This window comes from Musca autumnalis, unplaced genomic scaffold (assembly GCF_047663935.1).
Source record: "Musca autumnalis isolate F117 unplaced genomic scaffold, ASM4766393v1 scaffold_2, whole genome shotgun sequence".
NCBI lineage: Eukaryota > Metazoa > Arthropoda > Insecta > Diptera > Muscidae > Musca > Musca autumnalis.
Window position 1 is genome coordinate 153912794 of NW_027411755.1, and position 18918 is coordinate 153931711.

General features: G+C 34.7%; 2 protein-coding genes across 4 annotated transcripts; one reads left to right on the forward strand and one right to left on the reverse strand.

Annotated features, from left to right (window-relative positions):
* The first annotated feature begins 1454 nt into the window (after window positions 1-1454).
* ND-B8 (NADH dehydrogenase (ubiquinone) B8 subunit) lies at window positions 1455-5473 on the forward strand. Its single transcript, XM_073969591.1, has 3 exons — window positions 1455-1680; window positions 1768-1874; window positions 5278-5473. Exons 1-3 carry the CDS (start codon window positions 1583-1585, stop codon window positions 5358-5360), a joined length of 288 nt encoding a protein of 95 aa, XP_073825692.1. The 5' UTR covers window positions 1455-1582; the 3' UTR covers window positions 5361-5473.
* Window positions 5460-14005, reverse strand: Gs1l (pseudouridine 5'-phosphatase-like Gs1l). 3 transcript variants are annotated; one of them, XM_073969588.1, is made up of 4 exons: window positions 13831-14005; window positions 13228-13709; window positions 9312-9533; window positions 5460-6169 (listed from the first exon to the last, which is right to left on the reverse strand). In XM_073969588.1, exons 2-4 carry the CDS (start codon window positions 13289-13291, stop codon window positions 5757-5759), a joined length of 699 nt encoding a protein of 232 aa, XP_073825689.1. In that variant the 5' UTR covers window positions 13292-13709; window positions 13831-14005; the 3' UTR covers window positions 5460-5756. The 3 variants fall into 3 exon arrangements, with proteins under 3 accessions (XP_073825689.1, XP_073825690.1, XP_073825688.1); XM_073969589.1 differs by lacking the exons at window positions 9312-9533; window positions 13831-14005 and adding an exon at window positions 8992-9210 and having other exon boundaries at window positions 13228-13808; XM_073969587.1 differs by lacking the exon at window positions 13831-14005 and having other exon boundaries at window positions 13228-13783.
* Window positions 14006-18918: the final 4913 nt, after the last annotated feature.

Below are 18918 nucleotides of genomic sequence, written 5' to 3' on the forward strand. Positions count from 1 at the left end.
TTCTGGTGTTTTTTTGGGAAAGCCGAAAAGTGAGCATCATTCTCATTAACATGAGAATACTCGATGCTTAAAGAGTTCAGGTTTTCACTAAAAAATCATCATTTCAAAAACTGAAAAGCCAATTGATAATTCCCTTCGCCGGGATGAAATCATGATATTGGTAGCGATCAGTAAATTTTGCAAGCTGTCAGTGCGTTTTGTAAACATTTTTCTCTGCAAAGAGGAAAGTGATGAAGTTAAGCCAATGGGGGAAACTCCAGACTCTTAAACAATCATTTTTGAAAAATGTTTGCAGGGTAGTGACTGGTAAACAAACATTAATCTATTAGAGAGATGCTCAAAACACTTTCTCTTAAAAACAAAGGTGGAGAAAGCAAGAGGTAACTGATTCCAAAATCTTATTGTGTTGACGCACCGGTAACACCTTCGTCTCCTCATGAAGAATGAATTATGTGTGTGTTTCATAGCAGTTGTGGTGCTTGTTGGTCCCGGTCCACACTAGCGTGAATTTCATCAAAAAATTTCATGAAATTAGGTGTTCTAAAATCGAATTCCCCACTACAGCAATTTTATGATTTTGCTCTACTATGGACGTCGATCTAGAGACGCATAATTTCATATCAAAATTTCAGTGAAATTACTGTAGTGTGGTCCGGGTCCGGGACTTGATGCAACACTTCTCCAGTAAAAAGTAGGAAAACTTGTTTCTTGCACGTAAAGTAACAGGGGTGTAACTAGGCGTTTACACACAGAGAGTATTGGCAAGACAATAGCAAAGTTACAAACAATTTTCACCAATACATTCATATTTTTCTCTATATATATTTAAAAATTTCTAAATGTATTTGTGAAAAAGGTTTGTATTTTTGCTATTGTCTTGCCAATACTGGCATTTGTAAACGCAGGGTAAATAAGAACTGCTCACCTTTCCATTCAATTAAATTTTAAATTAATTGAATTTACATAATTTCGTTACATTTCTTGTCGATTGTTTTAAATTCGCGTCCAAATCTAAGAACAAAAATCAAATACCTGCCGGCTCTAGTGTAACCGTGCTATTATAGTACGTTTATATATAACCGGATTTAACAAACCCACCGGGTTTCAAATGCCAATTCCTTTGCGTATACGATAAATAAATGCTCATTAAGAAGGTTAACCCTGCAAAAGGCTGTAAGGCCATGTTTATATTATAGCCTTTTGAAGGGTTAACCTTCTTTATGAGGATTTATTTGAAATATAAGCAAAGGAATTGACATTTGAAACCCAGTGGGTTTGTTAAATCCGGTTATATATAAACGTACTATAATATAAACATGGGTTTACAGGCGTTTTGCCCGACCTTTTAAATTAAACCATGAATGTAACGGTATATTTTTAGGCAACCCAGTAGTCATGTAGTAACTATTCGATCTACAGAACCCTTTGGTTCTTTAACGTTCGATCTACAGATCCATCTGTGTTTTTTTAATGAACAGCTGTTTTTTGACATCTGTTCATATTGTTTTTTGCAAGGAACACAGAACCGACAGTTCGGTTTTTGGACGACAATTGACAATTTCCCCCACAAAATCTTAACAAGATGCGTGTTTCCGTTGCTAGATTGACCAAAATGGGTCTCAAATTGAAGGAGTTGCGTCTCCATTTATGTCAAACTGGTGAAGCATCGAAGGGTGCCAGGTGAGTAGATAACTAAACAACATTCCAAATTAAGGTTACATAAGAACATATGAACTGAAAAATATCCTTTTTTGTCATGCCTTACAGGGAGTTCGTTGAACGTTTCTATCCTGCATTAAAGAAAAGCAATCCTGAACTACCTATTTTGATTAGAGAATGTGAAGGTGTACAACCTCGTTTGTGGGCTCGTTATGGTAAGTAGCTTGTACGGTTGAGAAACGCGTAAGCTTCAAGCTTCTCGCAACTTGCTGTAATAAACATTTAAAAAAAGTAAATGGAAAGTTGTATACGCTCTGGATATAATGAAGACAGTTTTAATCCTTAACACGTTCGCGGACGCAAAAAAAACTCAGAGAGGTGCAAAACATGACACCCAATTTTTCTCCAAATTAGTTTTGTTGCATTTATTAAATAATTATTAATATTATTATAATTTTTTATTTATTATATTATGGATATATATGAAATTAGTCGTATTATTTACATTAATCACCAAAACTTACAATTGTATACAAGTAGATGACTAAAAATTAACTTGAAAATGAATGCTATAGCATTCACGTCCGCGAACGTGTTAACTCTTGGAATTATCCATAAAAATACACAATAAAACTTGTGAACTTGCGAAGTGGGATGATTATTGGATATACCAGTAACAACAATGTTTTGCGGGAAGTAAATATCACCTGGAGAATTATGCATTGTGAAAGGTTGGCTATCTACAGGTTGTCTTCCGTTGTTAGTTCGAGGAAGCTCATCAGTGCATTCGCCTATATCGCCGCCTTTGCTGTGGTATTTGGTATCAATTCTCGCATTTGACCACTAAACATGAATTAAGCAGCAGAACAAGTCTTATGAAACATTCACCGTAATTGTGTCACAGTATCCAGATCAAAGAAAATAGTAGAAATTAGTAGATTCTTGCAGTACTGGAGCAGACCAATGGTACATAATAGGCCTACTGGTTTCCGATTTTTCCGAGAGATTTTGAATACTTTTTTTAGAAATTTGCCAATTTCTCTAATATTTCCCTAGAAATAGGACCGATTTTCTAAAAGTTTTTTTTTTTTAAGAATCTCTCTCTGTTCGGTTATTGTAGAAAAAACAACGGATTGGTTATAAAATTCTCATATACATTTTTTTTAATAAAATGCAATTCAAGCTCGTGTTGATAGTTTCAACATACTCGTGCACATCGTTGACATTGCTCTACTCTTAATCACAAAATGATAACAAAAGGGAAAATCATAACAAAGTTTGAAATTAGAATCTTCAATAAATAGCGCATAATAAGAAAATTGTCTCAGAGTTGGGGTTTGTTCTGAGTTGTGTCAATATCAAAGGCGTTCGTTTTCTTCGAATTTTTCCAGAAATTTTTTCAGAAATCAAACCTATTATTTTCAGAAATGCTAGGTTTTCCTCCGAATTTTCGAGAATTTGTTTCCGATTCGGACCGATTGCTTTCCCAAAATCTAAATTTTTCTCCGTATTTTCCTGGAATTTTCTTCCGAATTCGTCGGAAACTCTAATATTTTTTTAGAATTTCCTTAGAAGAACTTTCTGAATTCGGTGCCCACGTCCATACAACTTTCGTACCGGCATCAGATTCACAAATTTGCTTAGAGATTCTGATCGAATTCGAAATGAATTCGGAAAACATGTTAAGATGTTAATATTATCTTCCCGCAAAAATCCCTAATATATACTAATCCGAACGGCGCGTAGAGACGTTTATATGACTGAAATATTAAAAATATGGAGCGGCTACAAGTATAAAATTCTCTTCTAAATAACATTTTTAATCGGACCTGCTTTCTAGAAAATTCTGCTACTGAAACATCAGAAGGTTAGATCCAAAGGGGGCAGTGTGGCACTGTGCCATTTAATGGTAATTTATTAGACCACAATGGTTATATTTGTTAAACGACCAGTGAAAAGTTCTTAGACTAAAGACTTTCTTGTTCGTTTCTTAATATGATAATTCATCTCAATTGGAAATCCAGAAATATAGTTAGGTTTTTAACAGTAGAGGAAAGTTTAAGGCCACCACATCTGTTGTTGGTGAACAAAATCTTTGGAGTAAATTAAAGTATTCCACAATGTGTAGATTGAAAGGTGATCATAATGTTATGGTGGTTCCATAGGCAAACTCTAATCCTGGTTGAAGCTGGTCGAAGGTTGGCTATCTGATGGTTGACTATCGGTCCAAAGCGTATTCAGTGACGTTATGGATTGCAATACTTCGCATTAATTCTGTATCACAGCGATATGGAATAGGATGCTTAAAACATTTACAGACATTAACAATGCAACTGACGTTACGAAAGTCAGCTATTGTGTCAATGCCGTCCTCGGAAAGACTCTGGGCAAAAATTGATGGCAACGTGCAAAGCATCTGCCGAGCTTGCGGTACAAGTCCATATGACATGATTTTCAACTGCCCAGCCCAACCTGTATAACTAATTCCAGAAGCTTTGTGGTCCTTCTGTAGAACCACCCACATTTCCAGATTAGAAGATTGAACTATTACGCAGATAAACAAACACGAACAAAGAATTATATCTACGCGGCGCCAGTCTGGCCCCCGAGATTATGTGATACGAATTGGAAAAAGATTTAAACTTGCCAGAATGCCGCACTGAGAACAGCAACAGGGTGCCTCATCAAATCTTCAGTGTTCGGAAATATTGAAAACACGGTAATGACAAGATAAAGGACTCAAAATATTAAATTAAGATAAAATAAGTTTGAAAGAAATTTTTGAAAAAGTATTACTTATCTTGCACAATATCCGACAGGGTTTTGAAGCTTTTGGGCCATTATCTTAGGAAGTATTGACTTACTCCGGAACAAAATGTACCATTGTAAATGAGGCCGCTCCAACAATCCATTGAACATGTACATGAGGAGGCAAAAATTCTTCCTGTAAAGCAACACAATGAGATGCTTTCGTTGCAGTACCCGCTTGGATGTTACCGTGTGAGCCATCCCAATCACTATCTTGTGGGTAGGCCCGACACATTCAGGCAGATCAGGAAGGATATCCGTGCTCTAGAGGGAGAGGTCCAACGATACAGGAGAGAACCCCTAGATCAAGAAGCATATCAAGCAGGTTTAAATAGTATTCACACAGATGCAGTTGCCAAGTCCTTAAGCTACTATAGTGTGAATAAAATCCTCGAAATACATCCCCCATCTATTGCATCTGAGGAGCGTCAGCTGCCACGAAAAACTAGAATAGTTGGCTCAACTACGCTCGGGATATTGCAGTCGCCTAAATTCTTATTGGGCGGAAATCGACCGCGCCGTGCAAGAGATCTGCCCAGTATGTGGCATGGGCCCGCACGACACAAAACACCTTTTCAACTGCCCAGCCAAACCTACTCATCTAACTCCAGTGGATCTGTGGTTACATCCTATCGAAGCAGCCACTTTCCTGGAACTGGAGATAGACTCACAGTCAGATTGAACAGAAGAACGAACATACAAACATAATAACAAACACTGTCACAACAACAACAATTATATCAATTTACTGTTACAAATAACAACTTACTTAAAAATTTTGCTAACAAATGTCTTTCTTTTTTCTTTTAGCTTTGGGTAAAGAAACCTCCGTTGCAGTAACAAACCAATCTGCACAGGACATTCAAAAACACGTTGAAGCATTAGGCAAATAGAGACATGGGTGGTACTTCCAGAATGTCTGAATTCTATAGAAAAATGTTCATTCGCATATAAGTCAATAATATTGTTAAAGAAAATAAAAAAACTTGATGTTTTCACAAATAAACTATGTTGCACATTTATTTCATAGATTCTCATTATATTCCATTATATCTACTTACATATACGTTAAGCTTAGCTTGACATATACCACTTTGTTTCAGTTTCTTTTGTTTTGAGAAAAAGGTACATTGTTTTCATGTTTCTACAAATTTCACTACTATTGGACGTCACGAAAAAAGCGTACATTGTAATACAATCAATAATTACAAAAATAGTTAAGGTGGCCAATGAAATTCATTTAGGATTAGTTTTTCAACAGTTATAATAGAATGCATAACATTCGATCGTTAATTATCGAACGGAGGCAGGCCGAATAATTCCGGTTGAAATTGTTCCAGCGATAAAATTCTTTGGGTGGCCAATGAACACATTTCCAATGGTACACGTTCATCGGGTACCATTACAACTTGCATACCAGCACTGTGAGCACCCTTGACACCATTTGGAGCATCCTCAAAGACCAAACATTGTGCGGGATCGGGTTTGTCGGAAAAACGCGAGGCAGCAACTAGGAAAATATCAGGTGCAGGTTTGCCTTGTTTGACATCAGGATCTGTGGAGCCACAAACTTTATGATTAAAAAGCTTAAAGATTTCCCGATGGTGGGTAATTTTTATTTCCACCATGTCTTGACCGGAGCTGGTTGCCAAACAAAATGGGATGTTATGCTTGTGTAAATGACGCAATAGTCGTTCAGCACCTAAAAAAGGAAATAATAATTTGAATAGTATTATGGGATAGGAAATTGTTTTAATAGTAAATAATTGATTAGTACTCATATTTTATTTCTAAATAATTATCCTAGTGTTATTCAATTGCAAGCACTCACTATTTGTAGTTTGGCTGACTTCCGTATCAAAACGTCACAATTGCGCATTTTTAACGCAGTTAAAAAAGCAAACATGATTTCTGATGGACTTTGTTTGGCATTATCGACGAACAATGCATGACTGTGCAGCTGAAATATTTTGACGAAGTTTAAAAACCACAAAGCATCTGACGATACGGAAATCAGCCCTTCTATCCAAATGGTAAATTTTTTACTTTGTTTTAAATATTCCATGCATATAACTTTATACAACAACACATATGTATATCGATATTCTAATAAAATTTATATCAAACATTCTAGATCTGTTATTTCACTGTGCAACATTAAAAATGGAGAAATCGACAGTAAAAACAATAATTTTGCATTGTTATTCCTGGCAACGTTTGGATTTAATTGCTTTTCTTGACAATTTTAAAGCATAAAATAGCGTCATTAATTAGGGTTCACTACATACGCGCCCTCATTGGGACTGGCATTCATGAGGAATACGACACGACGGCCACGTTGGATCCTTCGATGAATAGAAATATCACTGAGCTCGATACGAATACAAACATGTGTACACTGAGGTGGCAGCCGCTAGTCGAATCATGGGTGTTGTGTGGTTCCGGACAATCCGGTATCGAAGAACCGATGCCCCCTTTATGTCTCCCGTAAACCAATTACATGAGGAGACAAGGATTCTTTCAGTACAGAAGAAAAATGGCATGCTTTCGTTGCTGTACTTGCTCGGGTGTTACCATGAGGGCCATCCTAATCACCATATGGGGATAGGACCCCCCACTAAGGCATGTCACAAGGGATCTTCATGATCCAGAAAGAGATGTCTAACGTTACAAGAGAGAACCTCAAGATCAACAAGCCTATCAAACAGTTTTAAATAGCACTCTCACGGATGCAGTCGAAAATGCCATAAACAGCTATCGTGTGAGCGTCAGCTGCCACGACAAACCACAGCAGCGGGTTCTTTCGTACCGGATTGACCCGGCCAGCGGCTGTCAACCCAGCATCAAACCTATGGTTCTACATAGGTTTCATGCTGCTACAACAACAAACCAGAGGTGGTTTTTCTCAACTACGCTCGGATGGAGCAGTCTTCTGAATTCCTGCAGGGCAAGGGTCGATGACACCGTGTGAAACATCTACCAGCATGCGGCACAGGCTCGCATAACACACTGCACCGTTTTAACTGCGCTGCCAAATCTACCCAACTAACTCCATCGAAGCAGCCACATTCCTAGAAACTGGAGATAGACTCAAAGCCAGATTAAGCAGAAAAGCGAACATACAACGTATCAAATACTGTCACAACAACATCATTGAGCTGGAGGGAAATCAGTGATTGATATCACCACCAAATAACTGACTTCCGAAACGTCAGTTACTTTGCAAATGTCTTAAGAATCCTTTTCTATATCGCAGTGATTCTGAATTAATGCGAAGTACTGTATCCCAAAACGTAGCTGTTGCGCATTTGAAACACAAAATCCCTTCAAAATAGGCATCAGGTAGAAAACTGATGCATTAGTTAGATTTTGTGCGTGCTGTTTGCCTTTTCAAATACTTTTGTGACGATTCGGAAATCAGCTCACTCTCCACCTCTAGTGGTATAGAGATTTCTACAACATCGAAGTACTGCCTCCAAGCCGAAACCTTTATAATCAAAAAAGCTACATAACGGATAAGCAGTATGAAATGCGACACAGTTGGGCCAGTGACTATATGCCCTAGATAATCAAGCGGCCCTTAAATCGCTCAGGTTCTATTTATCAAGTCTGCGGCAGTTTTGCATTTGGACCCGGGTCATTCAGCGACATAATCCGTGCCAGAATATGCTTTGATTTTGTATTGTATTTAGAAGAATTTATCTAAGAATTTGGGCTAACAACTCAATGCTATTAAGTCATAATACTTAAAAACATGATTCTTCTCTTTCTACATAAATACTGTTATGTTTTTAATGATACTAATATATATTTGCATATATAACATAAAAACCATTAAACATTTTTAAATTCTACTTCTATCCAGATCTATATTATGACGGACAGTAAGTCCAGCTGACTAAGTTTGCTGTTAAAATACATCATTGAGATTTGAAATACAAAGAAATTCAAATCACAAAGTAAAATCTATAAAGTTTATTGCCAAAAGTAGTAGATCTGATTGACCTTCTATATTATATGAATATATTATATTGTAATTATATATAATTATGCATTTGTTAAGATTAGGTATATGTGTATAGGTTTGTATATAATGTTTTTGTGTTAATATTATTTGTTATACATACTCTCATTATTTTTACATATTAGAAAGAATATGGAAATCAAAAGGCAAATAACATATTGCAAACAGAGAGTACAGATTTTTGATACCTTTATTACTCTATGTATATACTTTGCAAGATAAATTATAGTAACGAAAACAATCAAACCAAATCCATGAAAAAAGTCATATAGCTATGTACAATACGAGTACTTGTACAAAAATTAAAACTACAAATACAACACAAAAGCAAAATTATGAGTTTGACAGAGTTTGACAGTCATAAAACTGCTCTCCCTTTCTCATAATTCCATCAAACTTGTGCTTGCTCTTGTTTATATCAATGAACGTGCTTTTTTTAAAAACAAAAAAGTATAAAAATTACATCCATTAAAAAGTTCACCCCTTGAGGTTTGTCTAACCTTGTTTCAGTGGACAATCGGCTAGGCGTTCACTGCATAATACATGGAACTTTTGTAAAAATTCGTCCTTGGTTATAGGTAAACCTAAATCGTTAACAACAATTTCAGCTGTACGTGGTTCAGTAGTACCCAAAAGCTTGAGACGTGTTTCAATTGGATATGGTTTATCGTATTCTTGTGCTATTTGCCTAATGACTTCCTCGTACACAGATTCAGTATCTGCGTTTTACAAGTACAGCACACACGCGGCATATAATAAAGATAAAAAGAGAAAAAAGAAAGCAAAGAAAATGTTAGTATTGTTTATTAATAAAAATTACCTGGCATCAATTGAGCATTTGTCATTATTTCCCCGTTTATTTGTTTTTGTAATTTTGAATATTCCTCCGGAGTTACGGGTAGTTTGTAGACTTCAACAATTTTACGACACATATCCATATGTACCATGCCCATTAGAGTAAGTTTTACATCGAATGTGTACACTTGATCGCCGAACTTGTTCAAGATTTGTTGCGTCGCTTCTGTGTATAAACGTTCTGTGTCTGTGATATACAAAGATATTATACGTACAATATAAATATAATAGATCAATTTATAACATAAAAGATATCCAGCTCTGTGCTAAAAAAAATACATCGACACTTACATTCCTAGATCTACATCTTCTATATATATATATAAAGTAGATAAATGTACGTTTGTTTGTTTGAAGTTTATGGACTCAAAAACCGCTGAACCGATCTTCCTGAAAATGTCAGAGTATATCACTACATGGCCTGAAAGTAACATAGGCTATAAAAATTTCTGAAATTCCGCGTTGATCCGGAGATATAGCATCAGAATCGGATTTTTGATGCAAATATCTATAGAATGATAACAGATAATGTCTCCAAATTTTGGATGTGTGAAAGAATTTGGTCTAGAAATAAATTTGCCCAATTAAATTGAAATTGGTTCAGATTTGAATATAGCTCCCATATATATTTTCGGCCGATTTCATGTATTTTATGCTTAAACACGCTATGTATGTCCAATTTCAATGAAACTTGGAATGTGTGACGGAATTGGGCCTAGAAATAAATTTTCTAAATTATGTACATTGAAATCGGTTCAGATTTGGATATAGCTCCCATATTTATTTTCGTCCGATTTCATGTATTTGATGCACCAAACACGCTATTTATACCCGATTTTAATGAAATTTAGAAGAAAATTGGCCTACAAGCAAATGCGTCAAACTATATTATAGCTTAGTCGGGGTAGCGAAGCATACAAACAATAGACCGAAAGACGAAAACGAAGGCACTTCGTTTTAAGTTTTTCACCTGTGAACAGATCAAAAAAACGGCTACGCGTACAAAAGTGTTGTGATGAAAAACAAGTAAGAACGGCGTCAAGTTCTGCCGGGCCAAATTTGTTATACCCTCCACCACGAGTTGTATTGAAGTAAAATGTAATAATTAGTTTCCTTTCATTTATGAAGAAGACTAAATACAAAATTACAGCAATTTCGGTAAAACAATGGGGTTACCTACAAAAAAAGAAATTTGGGATGTACCGTTCTATGGAGGGCTATGTCGAAACGTAGATATATCGTCGGTGTCATGCTTAAGTGTTCCATACACCATTTGCCTGATTCGAGAAAAACTCAAGTTAATGTTTAAGGCCATATAGGATACAAATGGTGCAATAATCCAATACTTTAAGAGCTCAGTTCTACGTAACTAAACTCATAGAATATATCAGTATTTTATTTTAGTCAGATATATGTGATAGTCTAGAAGTTATGGTCAATTTTTATAATTGCAAAAAGTTGCTGAATTGTTCCATGGAATCTTTTTTTCATGTTTTTGGCAGTTTGTGTCACATGGAACACATTTTGTCACATTTCAACCAAAACACTTTTTATCAATCGTGTTCCACCTCCCTTATATGAAGTGCTACTGTGGAGTTTAAAAATCAGGACTTTAAACGAAACATTTATTTTTCTCATATAAACACAATAAGGACCATACTTAAATGTTTCCTTAAGACTTCTTTAAGGGATTGCCTCCACTTATCACTACTTTTTTGTGGTAAAAATTTCGACCGGACAAAACGGATTGATATTATGCATTTCTAAGGCAACATAAAACATTTAAACGCAATTTTCTTATAATACCATTTTTGTAGTTGGGCTGAATGGACGTTTTTGAGTATATTTTTGTGGACTTACATCAAAATTTTGTCTTTAAACAAGGGATTTTTTGTTTAAACGATTTATAAATTTTCGTTTTCATATAACAATACAAGAATCAAAAATATTTGAATTTAGAAACTGTTATTCTTCAGTTTTTAAACCAAGTCCTTTATAAAAATTTGTTCCATACGCCACACTTTTCCGTAACTTGACAAAAATGGGCAATTTTTTGTTCCAAACGCCATCATTTTTGGTGCGGAACAATTCGTTTTTGTCTCTTTTTGTTCCATATGCCAAACGACATGGATATGGAACTAAAAAGTTCAAAGTTGTTTTGTTCCATACGCCAGGCTTTATGGATATGGAACAAAACGACAAGATTTTTTGGATCACAAAGCGGATATGGAACATACTTGCATCTGAATATCTCAGAAACTATAAGAGATAGAGAAAAACCGACCAAAAAATCCGAAAGAGCATGGTTCAAAACCTTGTAAGGTACCTTTATCTCAAAATGTCAAAAATGGCGTATGGAACACTTAAGCATGACACCGACGATATACCTACAAATTTCTGGCGGAAAGTTTTTAGACTCAAAGAAGACTAAATGCCAAATTTCCGATAGATATTTCGGTAAAAATAAATTTGGCCACAATCTTCAAAATACCGAAAATGGGGATGGCTATATGCAGACGTGTACCTATACCGACAAATTTCAGTTGGAAAGTTTTCTACCACCAAACAAAGACTAAGTACCAAATATCAGCCATTTCGGAGGGATATTGAGGCCACAACCTTCAAAATACCGAACATCGGGAGGTATCATTCTATGGGGGGCTATATCAAAACGTGGACCGATATAGTCCATTTTAAATACCAAACATCCTATGAGTTATAGAAACTTCTATACCGAATTATAAAGCTCTAAAAACGGACAGACGTACTTGGTTATATCAACTTAGAACTTTACCCTGATCAAGAATATATATACTTTATAGGGTCTCCGATGAATATTTCGATGTGTTACAAACGGAATGACAAATTTAATTTGACCTTCTATATTATGGTGGAGGGTATAAAAACACTGCGGGTGTAAATCTGTCAGAAGCCCATATTACTTTTAACTTCGGTAATTATGTTTTCATTGCCCTAAATGTATGCAATATCTAAAATTATTTTGCCTCGTGCTAATAGAAACTATTTATATTTTAAATTTGTTGAAGTCTATTTCTGTATTTCTTGCATATTATTATCTGAGGATATAGTTTTCACCAGACACTAACCCTATATAGTCTTTTGTGTTGTCAACAAACTCAATAAGAGCATACTCCTCCTCGGTGAGGATGTCTACATCTTCGTCAGTCTAAAACCCCATATCAAGCGTTTTTCCTGGGCCTCCTTATCAGTTCAGTAAATAATCCCCTGAATATGTTATATGTATGGAACACATGCATATACCCGTAAACGCTATTTGGAATCAGATAAGCACATGTTACAGATAAGAATCAATTATCTTAAGCTAACCGGCAATATTGACATACTGACTTGTGTTTTTGATGAGGAAAGAAAACAAAGTTCTTCAAAAAATAACACAGAAAAGAAAAAAAATAATAGTGTATGTATTAGGAAAGGGGATTTTTGTGACCTTCAGACAGAAAGAAATCTTCATTGATTACATTTAAAATATGCGTCATCATTGGCGGGTTATTGATCGAAATTAAAAAAAAAAACATGTTGCAATGCATGCAAATTGTCACACGTTTGCGCCTTCACCGTCAATATGACTATTCAATTACATCATAATAACTATTAGGTTTTTGTAAAAGTCGCCACGTCGGAAAATTTTAAAAATAGCTCTCAAATGAATGAGATAGAAGTAGTACAACGAAAAACCCGATCTATGATTCATACTTACATCTTTTCACGGAAGGAATTACATCAAGGTTATTGCCTCTGTTTTTATATTTATACACGCATAAAAGTTATCGATGTTTAATTTATTCTCAATGAATACAAGAAAACAATATGCAATACAATCAAGTTCACAAAAAACTTACCCAGGAGTAAACCGTCCATGTCAAAGATGCAATGGGTAACTTTCTTAAATTTTGTTTCCGGCATTGTTGTTTTCCACAGATATTGCTTCACAAAGAATATAAAAAGATTTCTCACAAAAACTAATAACTTGCAATGGAAAAATGTAAATGTAATGTAATGATGTAACAAATTCACGGAGCACGAACTTTTGATGTTGTTTGCGGAAATTAGTGAATAGGAATGATTAAACGTTTGTTTTTCATTTACGCCACTACTTGACAACAAATGTGTGTAATAAATCTGTCAAGTTTTATTTTTGCTATAAGCCAAATAGTTGTTGGTCGATAGGGCCCTCCTTGATGGTGAATGATAGATGACCTGATGTTCGCTATTCAAGTTTAAGGAAAAGTAATGACTCGCAAACTCGCAAGGTCATTTGTCAGTAGTTGTTTTTATCCTTTTGTAATCCCAGAGTACAAAGCTTCTTTTAAAAAATCGCCGCCTAGGTAATAAGAAATACAGAATAAAGCAAAATGGTAGATAAAAAGCCAAATCAAAACAAAAACAGTGAATTATAAATTGGGGTTTGAAGATCGAGAATGAACTCTGTTTAAGGCGCATACCTAATTACGTCCGTATGCCCAAAGCGTGTGTGGTGAAAAAAATAGAACACATGTGGTCTGTAGTGCGATTCTCTAACATATTTTTAGAATTACCGACAAAAAATCGGTAAAATTAAAAAGCTTATAATTTCGGTAATTAACGATATTTTTCGGAAAGTTAGCGACGAATAACTGTAGTAGGTGTAGGGATAGGTAAGTCGACTTTCGGTTAATCGATTAATCGACTTTTTGCAGTCAAAAATCTAAAAATCGTAGTCGACTTTTGTGTGGAGAGAAAATCGCATAATCGATTATCTTGTGATCGATTTTCGTGTTTGTCCACAGGTTGTGGACTTGGCACTTTTACACTTTTGGCGGTTTTACAGTTTCAAAAGAAAACTCGAAAATCGACAAACAGTCGATTATAATCGATTTTCTGCGGTTATGAAAAAGTCGAAAGTCGAGTTTTAAGACAACTGAAATAATCGCAAGACAGTAAAATCGCATTTTTAGTTTTAGACCAAAATCGAAAAGTCGAAAAATCGATTATTGCTTTCCATTACCTATCCCTAAGTAGGTGACGAATAGCTACGTGTTTATTTATCTCTAATAGTACAGTAAGGCATATCTGTTAGCTCGTAAGAACATATCCCAAATAAATATGGCCATTGGCAAAAATGAATGAAATAAATTAGCGACGAATAAAAAGTAGTCGTAAAGTTCTACCGATAGCAAGGGTGTTGTCAACTTTTATTTGAACTTTTCATTCATAATTTTGCGTTTTAATGTTAACGATTTTTGTCGGTAATCGCACTACTGTTCCATTACTGCAGTAGAGAATCGCACTACTGTTCCATTACTGCAAGAATCGACTATTTTTTCGATATCATAAAGGAAAATTTGTTATCATAGTAAAAAATATTATCTTCTTGCAGGTACTGGAACAGGCATATGTATTCAATTTCAATTTATTTTCATAAATGGGAACCTAGCCCATAGGGCCAACAGCGGTTCCAAAAGATACAAAACATACACTACTCCACAAGCTTAAAAGTAACAATACATTAAATTTAATAGTCTTATGCTATGTTTACATTTACGAAATCCACTCGATTTCATCTGTCAAATCCATAGGTTAAACGTCAAATAAAATCCAATGGATTTTAGATGAGATTTCATTTGACGTTTGAGCTATGGAATTGACAGATGAAATCGAGTGGATTTCGTAAATGTAAACTTATCATTAAAATTCATTAACAGGATGTACTGAAAATATAAAGATCTGTTTAGTAAATCAGCTAAGCAATATGTAAAATAAGGAACATAAACAATCATAACAAAAATTTGTAATAGTCAAAAAATTATTAATCTTCAAAATCACGCCGATTGACATATTCAAAGCTTTGTTCCAGAACTAAAAAGTTTTTACAATTTTTAACACTTTTACACGAAAAAGCGTTCCCGTACACAAACAAAACATACAAAAATGGCGCTGAACGACGCTCTCTTTAAAAACTTTTTACACGACAAATTTGGGCGAGTAAAAAAATAGTAACATGGTTGCCGGCATCTGATTGGCTGATACTCCGACTTTGACATTTGTTGCAGTTTTTTTTACGTAGGTATTTTCCATTTTTCCGTTCCCGAACTATTTCAAAAAACTTGTGTGTGAGAACAAATTTTTTGCACTTCTCTCTTTTACGAGTTTTACTATTAAAAAGTACGGGAACAAAGCTCAAGTAACTTCCTTTTATAACAGATTATGGAACCACTGAATGTCTTAAGATATTGCGGTAAACTATTGAACCCGTACGAAAAAGGATTTTTTCAACAAAGGAGTCAAAAGCGGTACATGAATTTGTGTATTCCTGACAGATCTAAAACAGAGGAAGGGGCTTGGATTTTTATAATCTTAAAGAAAAAATACATGCACCTAATATTCAGAAAAGCATCAAACGAACTACCAAAAAATTCTTCTACATACGGAGAAACATGATCACGACGTTTAAGCACAAACACATAGCGCATAACCCTATTAAACAATAGTTTAAGCTTACGCAAAACATAGGCACAACTTCCACCAACAACCTCAATACAATACAAAAAATGCGGCATTGTCAATGCATGTACGACCTGTATCCTAATTTCTTTAGGTAGGAGCATGGTACAATAATTCTTAGGTAGGCCACAGCTAACAGCTGATTACAATTTTTTTTTTGTTATGGCTTATATGCCATTTAGATATGACTTCATTAGCCGGATTTAGCACATTATCTGGTTTTATTTGCTAAATCCAGCCAAAATCTACGAGATTTCCCATACAAAAATAAATCCTCGTATTGAGTGGATTTGTTTTAAATCCGGCATAAATCCTCGTATACAACTCTGTTTTTTGCAACATGTTGCTAGAAAATACAAAAAGTTGCAAGCTGGCACAAGAAACAAGGTAGATGCATCGGTGAATTGCTACACTAAAGATAATTTAAAATGTAAAAATTTGTAAACAAGGCGGAAAAATTAAATTTGTTTTGATGTACAAAGTTGATTTTAATCAACCCAGACTAATAATTATTATGTCTAAACGATAAAATAATTCGATTATTTATTTTATATGGGCAAACTGCGATAGAATAATTATTTATTTGCTCTTTAGCTAGCATTAGTAGCATAATGTGCTAACATTTTCAGTATTAAACAATAAATTTGTAATTTGACGTATGTTTTTTGAGAAGAATTCCACTTACAACAAATTCTTTTGACGTTTCAAATTTGATCAGATGGGCTGATGCATCTACCTTGGTAATTGTGCTACGAACAAAAATCAGCTGACTGCAATTTAAATCCTCCAAAATGTATATCTAAATGCAATGAGATTTGTACTGGATTTATTAAATCCAGTCGAGGATTTATGGCTAGTCTAAATGTGCTATTAATCTGTCAAAACCGTGTTGACATGCAGAGTTGATATTTATTATTGATCAAAAAATTCAACTCTGTTTTGTTTTCATTTCAACATTTCGTTCTTCTTCTTCTTTGTTTACTCATCCGTTATCATTCATCAAAACAATTTTGACGTTTTACGCCATAGCGACAGGGTTGTATTTTTTTGGCGATTCTCATACCTGGCCTACCTATGAATTATTGTACCATGGGTAGGAGAATATCCAGACAAGATAATGCTAAGTTTACATTTACGAAATCCACTCGATTTCAACTGTCAATTCCATAGCTCAAACGTCAAATGAAATCTCATCAGGATTTCATTTGACGTTTAACCTATAGATTTGACAGTTGAAATCGAGTGGATTTCGTAAATGTAAACCAAGCATAACTTTCTTAAAATAAAGTTTACCTTGGAAACCAAACAATTAACATGCAGATCAAACACCAAACCACTATCAAGCAACAAACCAAGATATTTCGTCGAGCTTACAACATCTATAGACTCCCTACAGATGGAAACATTTATAGAAATCTCTTGAAAGTTGCCAAAAAAAAAACATAGCCGTAGTCAAATGACTATATTACACCATATGCTTTTTCACATGTATGACATCAGCTGGTCTGTATATTAGTATACCCAGAGTGACAACACACATGCGAAAAGGCATATGGTGTAATATAGCCATTACTTGTATTATTTATTGAGAGCCCATTGTTGGACAACAACGTGACTAACATATTATGCAAAACGTCCATAAAACATATTCCCCTTTAAACAAAACCTGTATATCATCAGCAAAAACAAATGACATACAATTTCTACTATTAATTGCCCTGTTCCCGTACTTTATAAAGTGGTAAAAGTCGTAAACGATTTTCATATAAATTTTGTGTACTGGAACGCAAAATGTGTAAAAGTGGTAAAAATTGTAAAAACTTTTTAGTTCTGGAACAGAGCTAATACAACCAAACAAATCATTAACCCTGCGTTTACAAATGACAGGACAGTTGAGTACATCTATTGATTGTCAAAATCCCACAACTTGCCTGTGTGACGTAGGCGTCCCGACAACTGCAAAAACAGTTGCAACATTTTGAAGGAAAATCATCGATTTCTTTTTGTTTTCCGTTCACATATTTTGTTTTTGTTCATGTTCTTTTGTTTAATGTCATGTTCACACGAGCGTTTCAATTACGTTGTTCGCCTGTCGAACGGCGTACACGAATTAACCCGTTTCCACGACACCATTCGTAATTAACAGAAACATAAACAAAATTTCCTTCATTTTTGTTTCCTTATTTTCACGAAAATTTGAACCGAAAACACATAAAATATACATTAAATGAATAGGAAAAGCAGTAGACTTTCCTTCAAATGTATCTTCTATACTTAACTAAACACATTTCATTCATTTTTTCCATAAATTCTGAATAATTTTGTATTTTCAATATATTTTTATATGATTCTATTTTCAAAATTAAAGAGAGAGAGAAACATGTCAAAACAATGTTTGTGTATACAGACTTTCAGTTATTTGTTTCCTTTTTGTTTCTGATTTTTTACGCGATTTTGAACTAATAGACAAGAAATGTGTGTGGAACTAAGAAGGAAACACATCCTTCTTCCTTCTGCATCTATATAAAATGTTTAGTTCATTAATTCTCATTCATCTTTTTTCTTTTTTCTAAAAATTTTTGTGTTTTCAACAAATTTTTCAATTTTGAATTTCGACATGTCATAATTAATTTTTTCGATAAATTCTCTCATTTGTTAGGGATGGGACTTTTTTATTCGTCGTTCAGAGAGTATTTCTAATCGAACAACGTAGAAAAATCGTCGTTCGTTCATAGAATTTTGTGTGGGGAAATAAGTAATTTATTCGTAGTTATGGGTCGAACAACGAATAGAGAACGAACGACGTACCGTGGAAACGGGCTATAAAACACATTTCAATTATTATATCACTTATTTTTACAAAAATGCCAAAAATTTGTCTTTCCTTCTGTCTGTGAAAAAATGATGGACAGCTGGGAGACAAACGACAAATTTATGTATGTGTTAGTAAATCAGAGTTGTATTTGAAGACAAACTGTCTGGTGTAAACGCCTAGTAATGTACATTACACACAACAAAGGCCCAAGGACAGAACCTTGGGGCACACCACT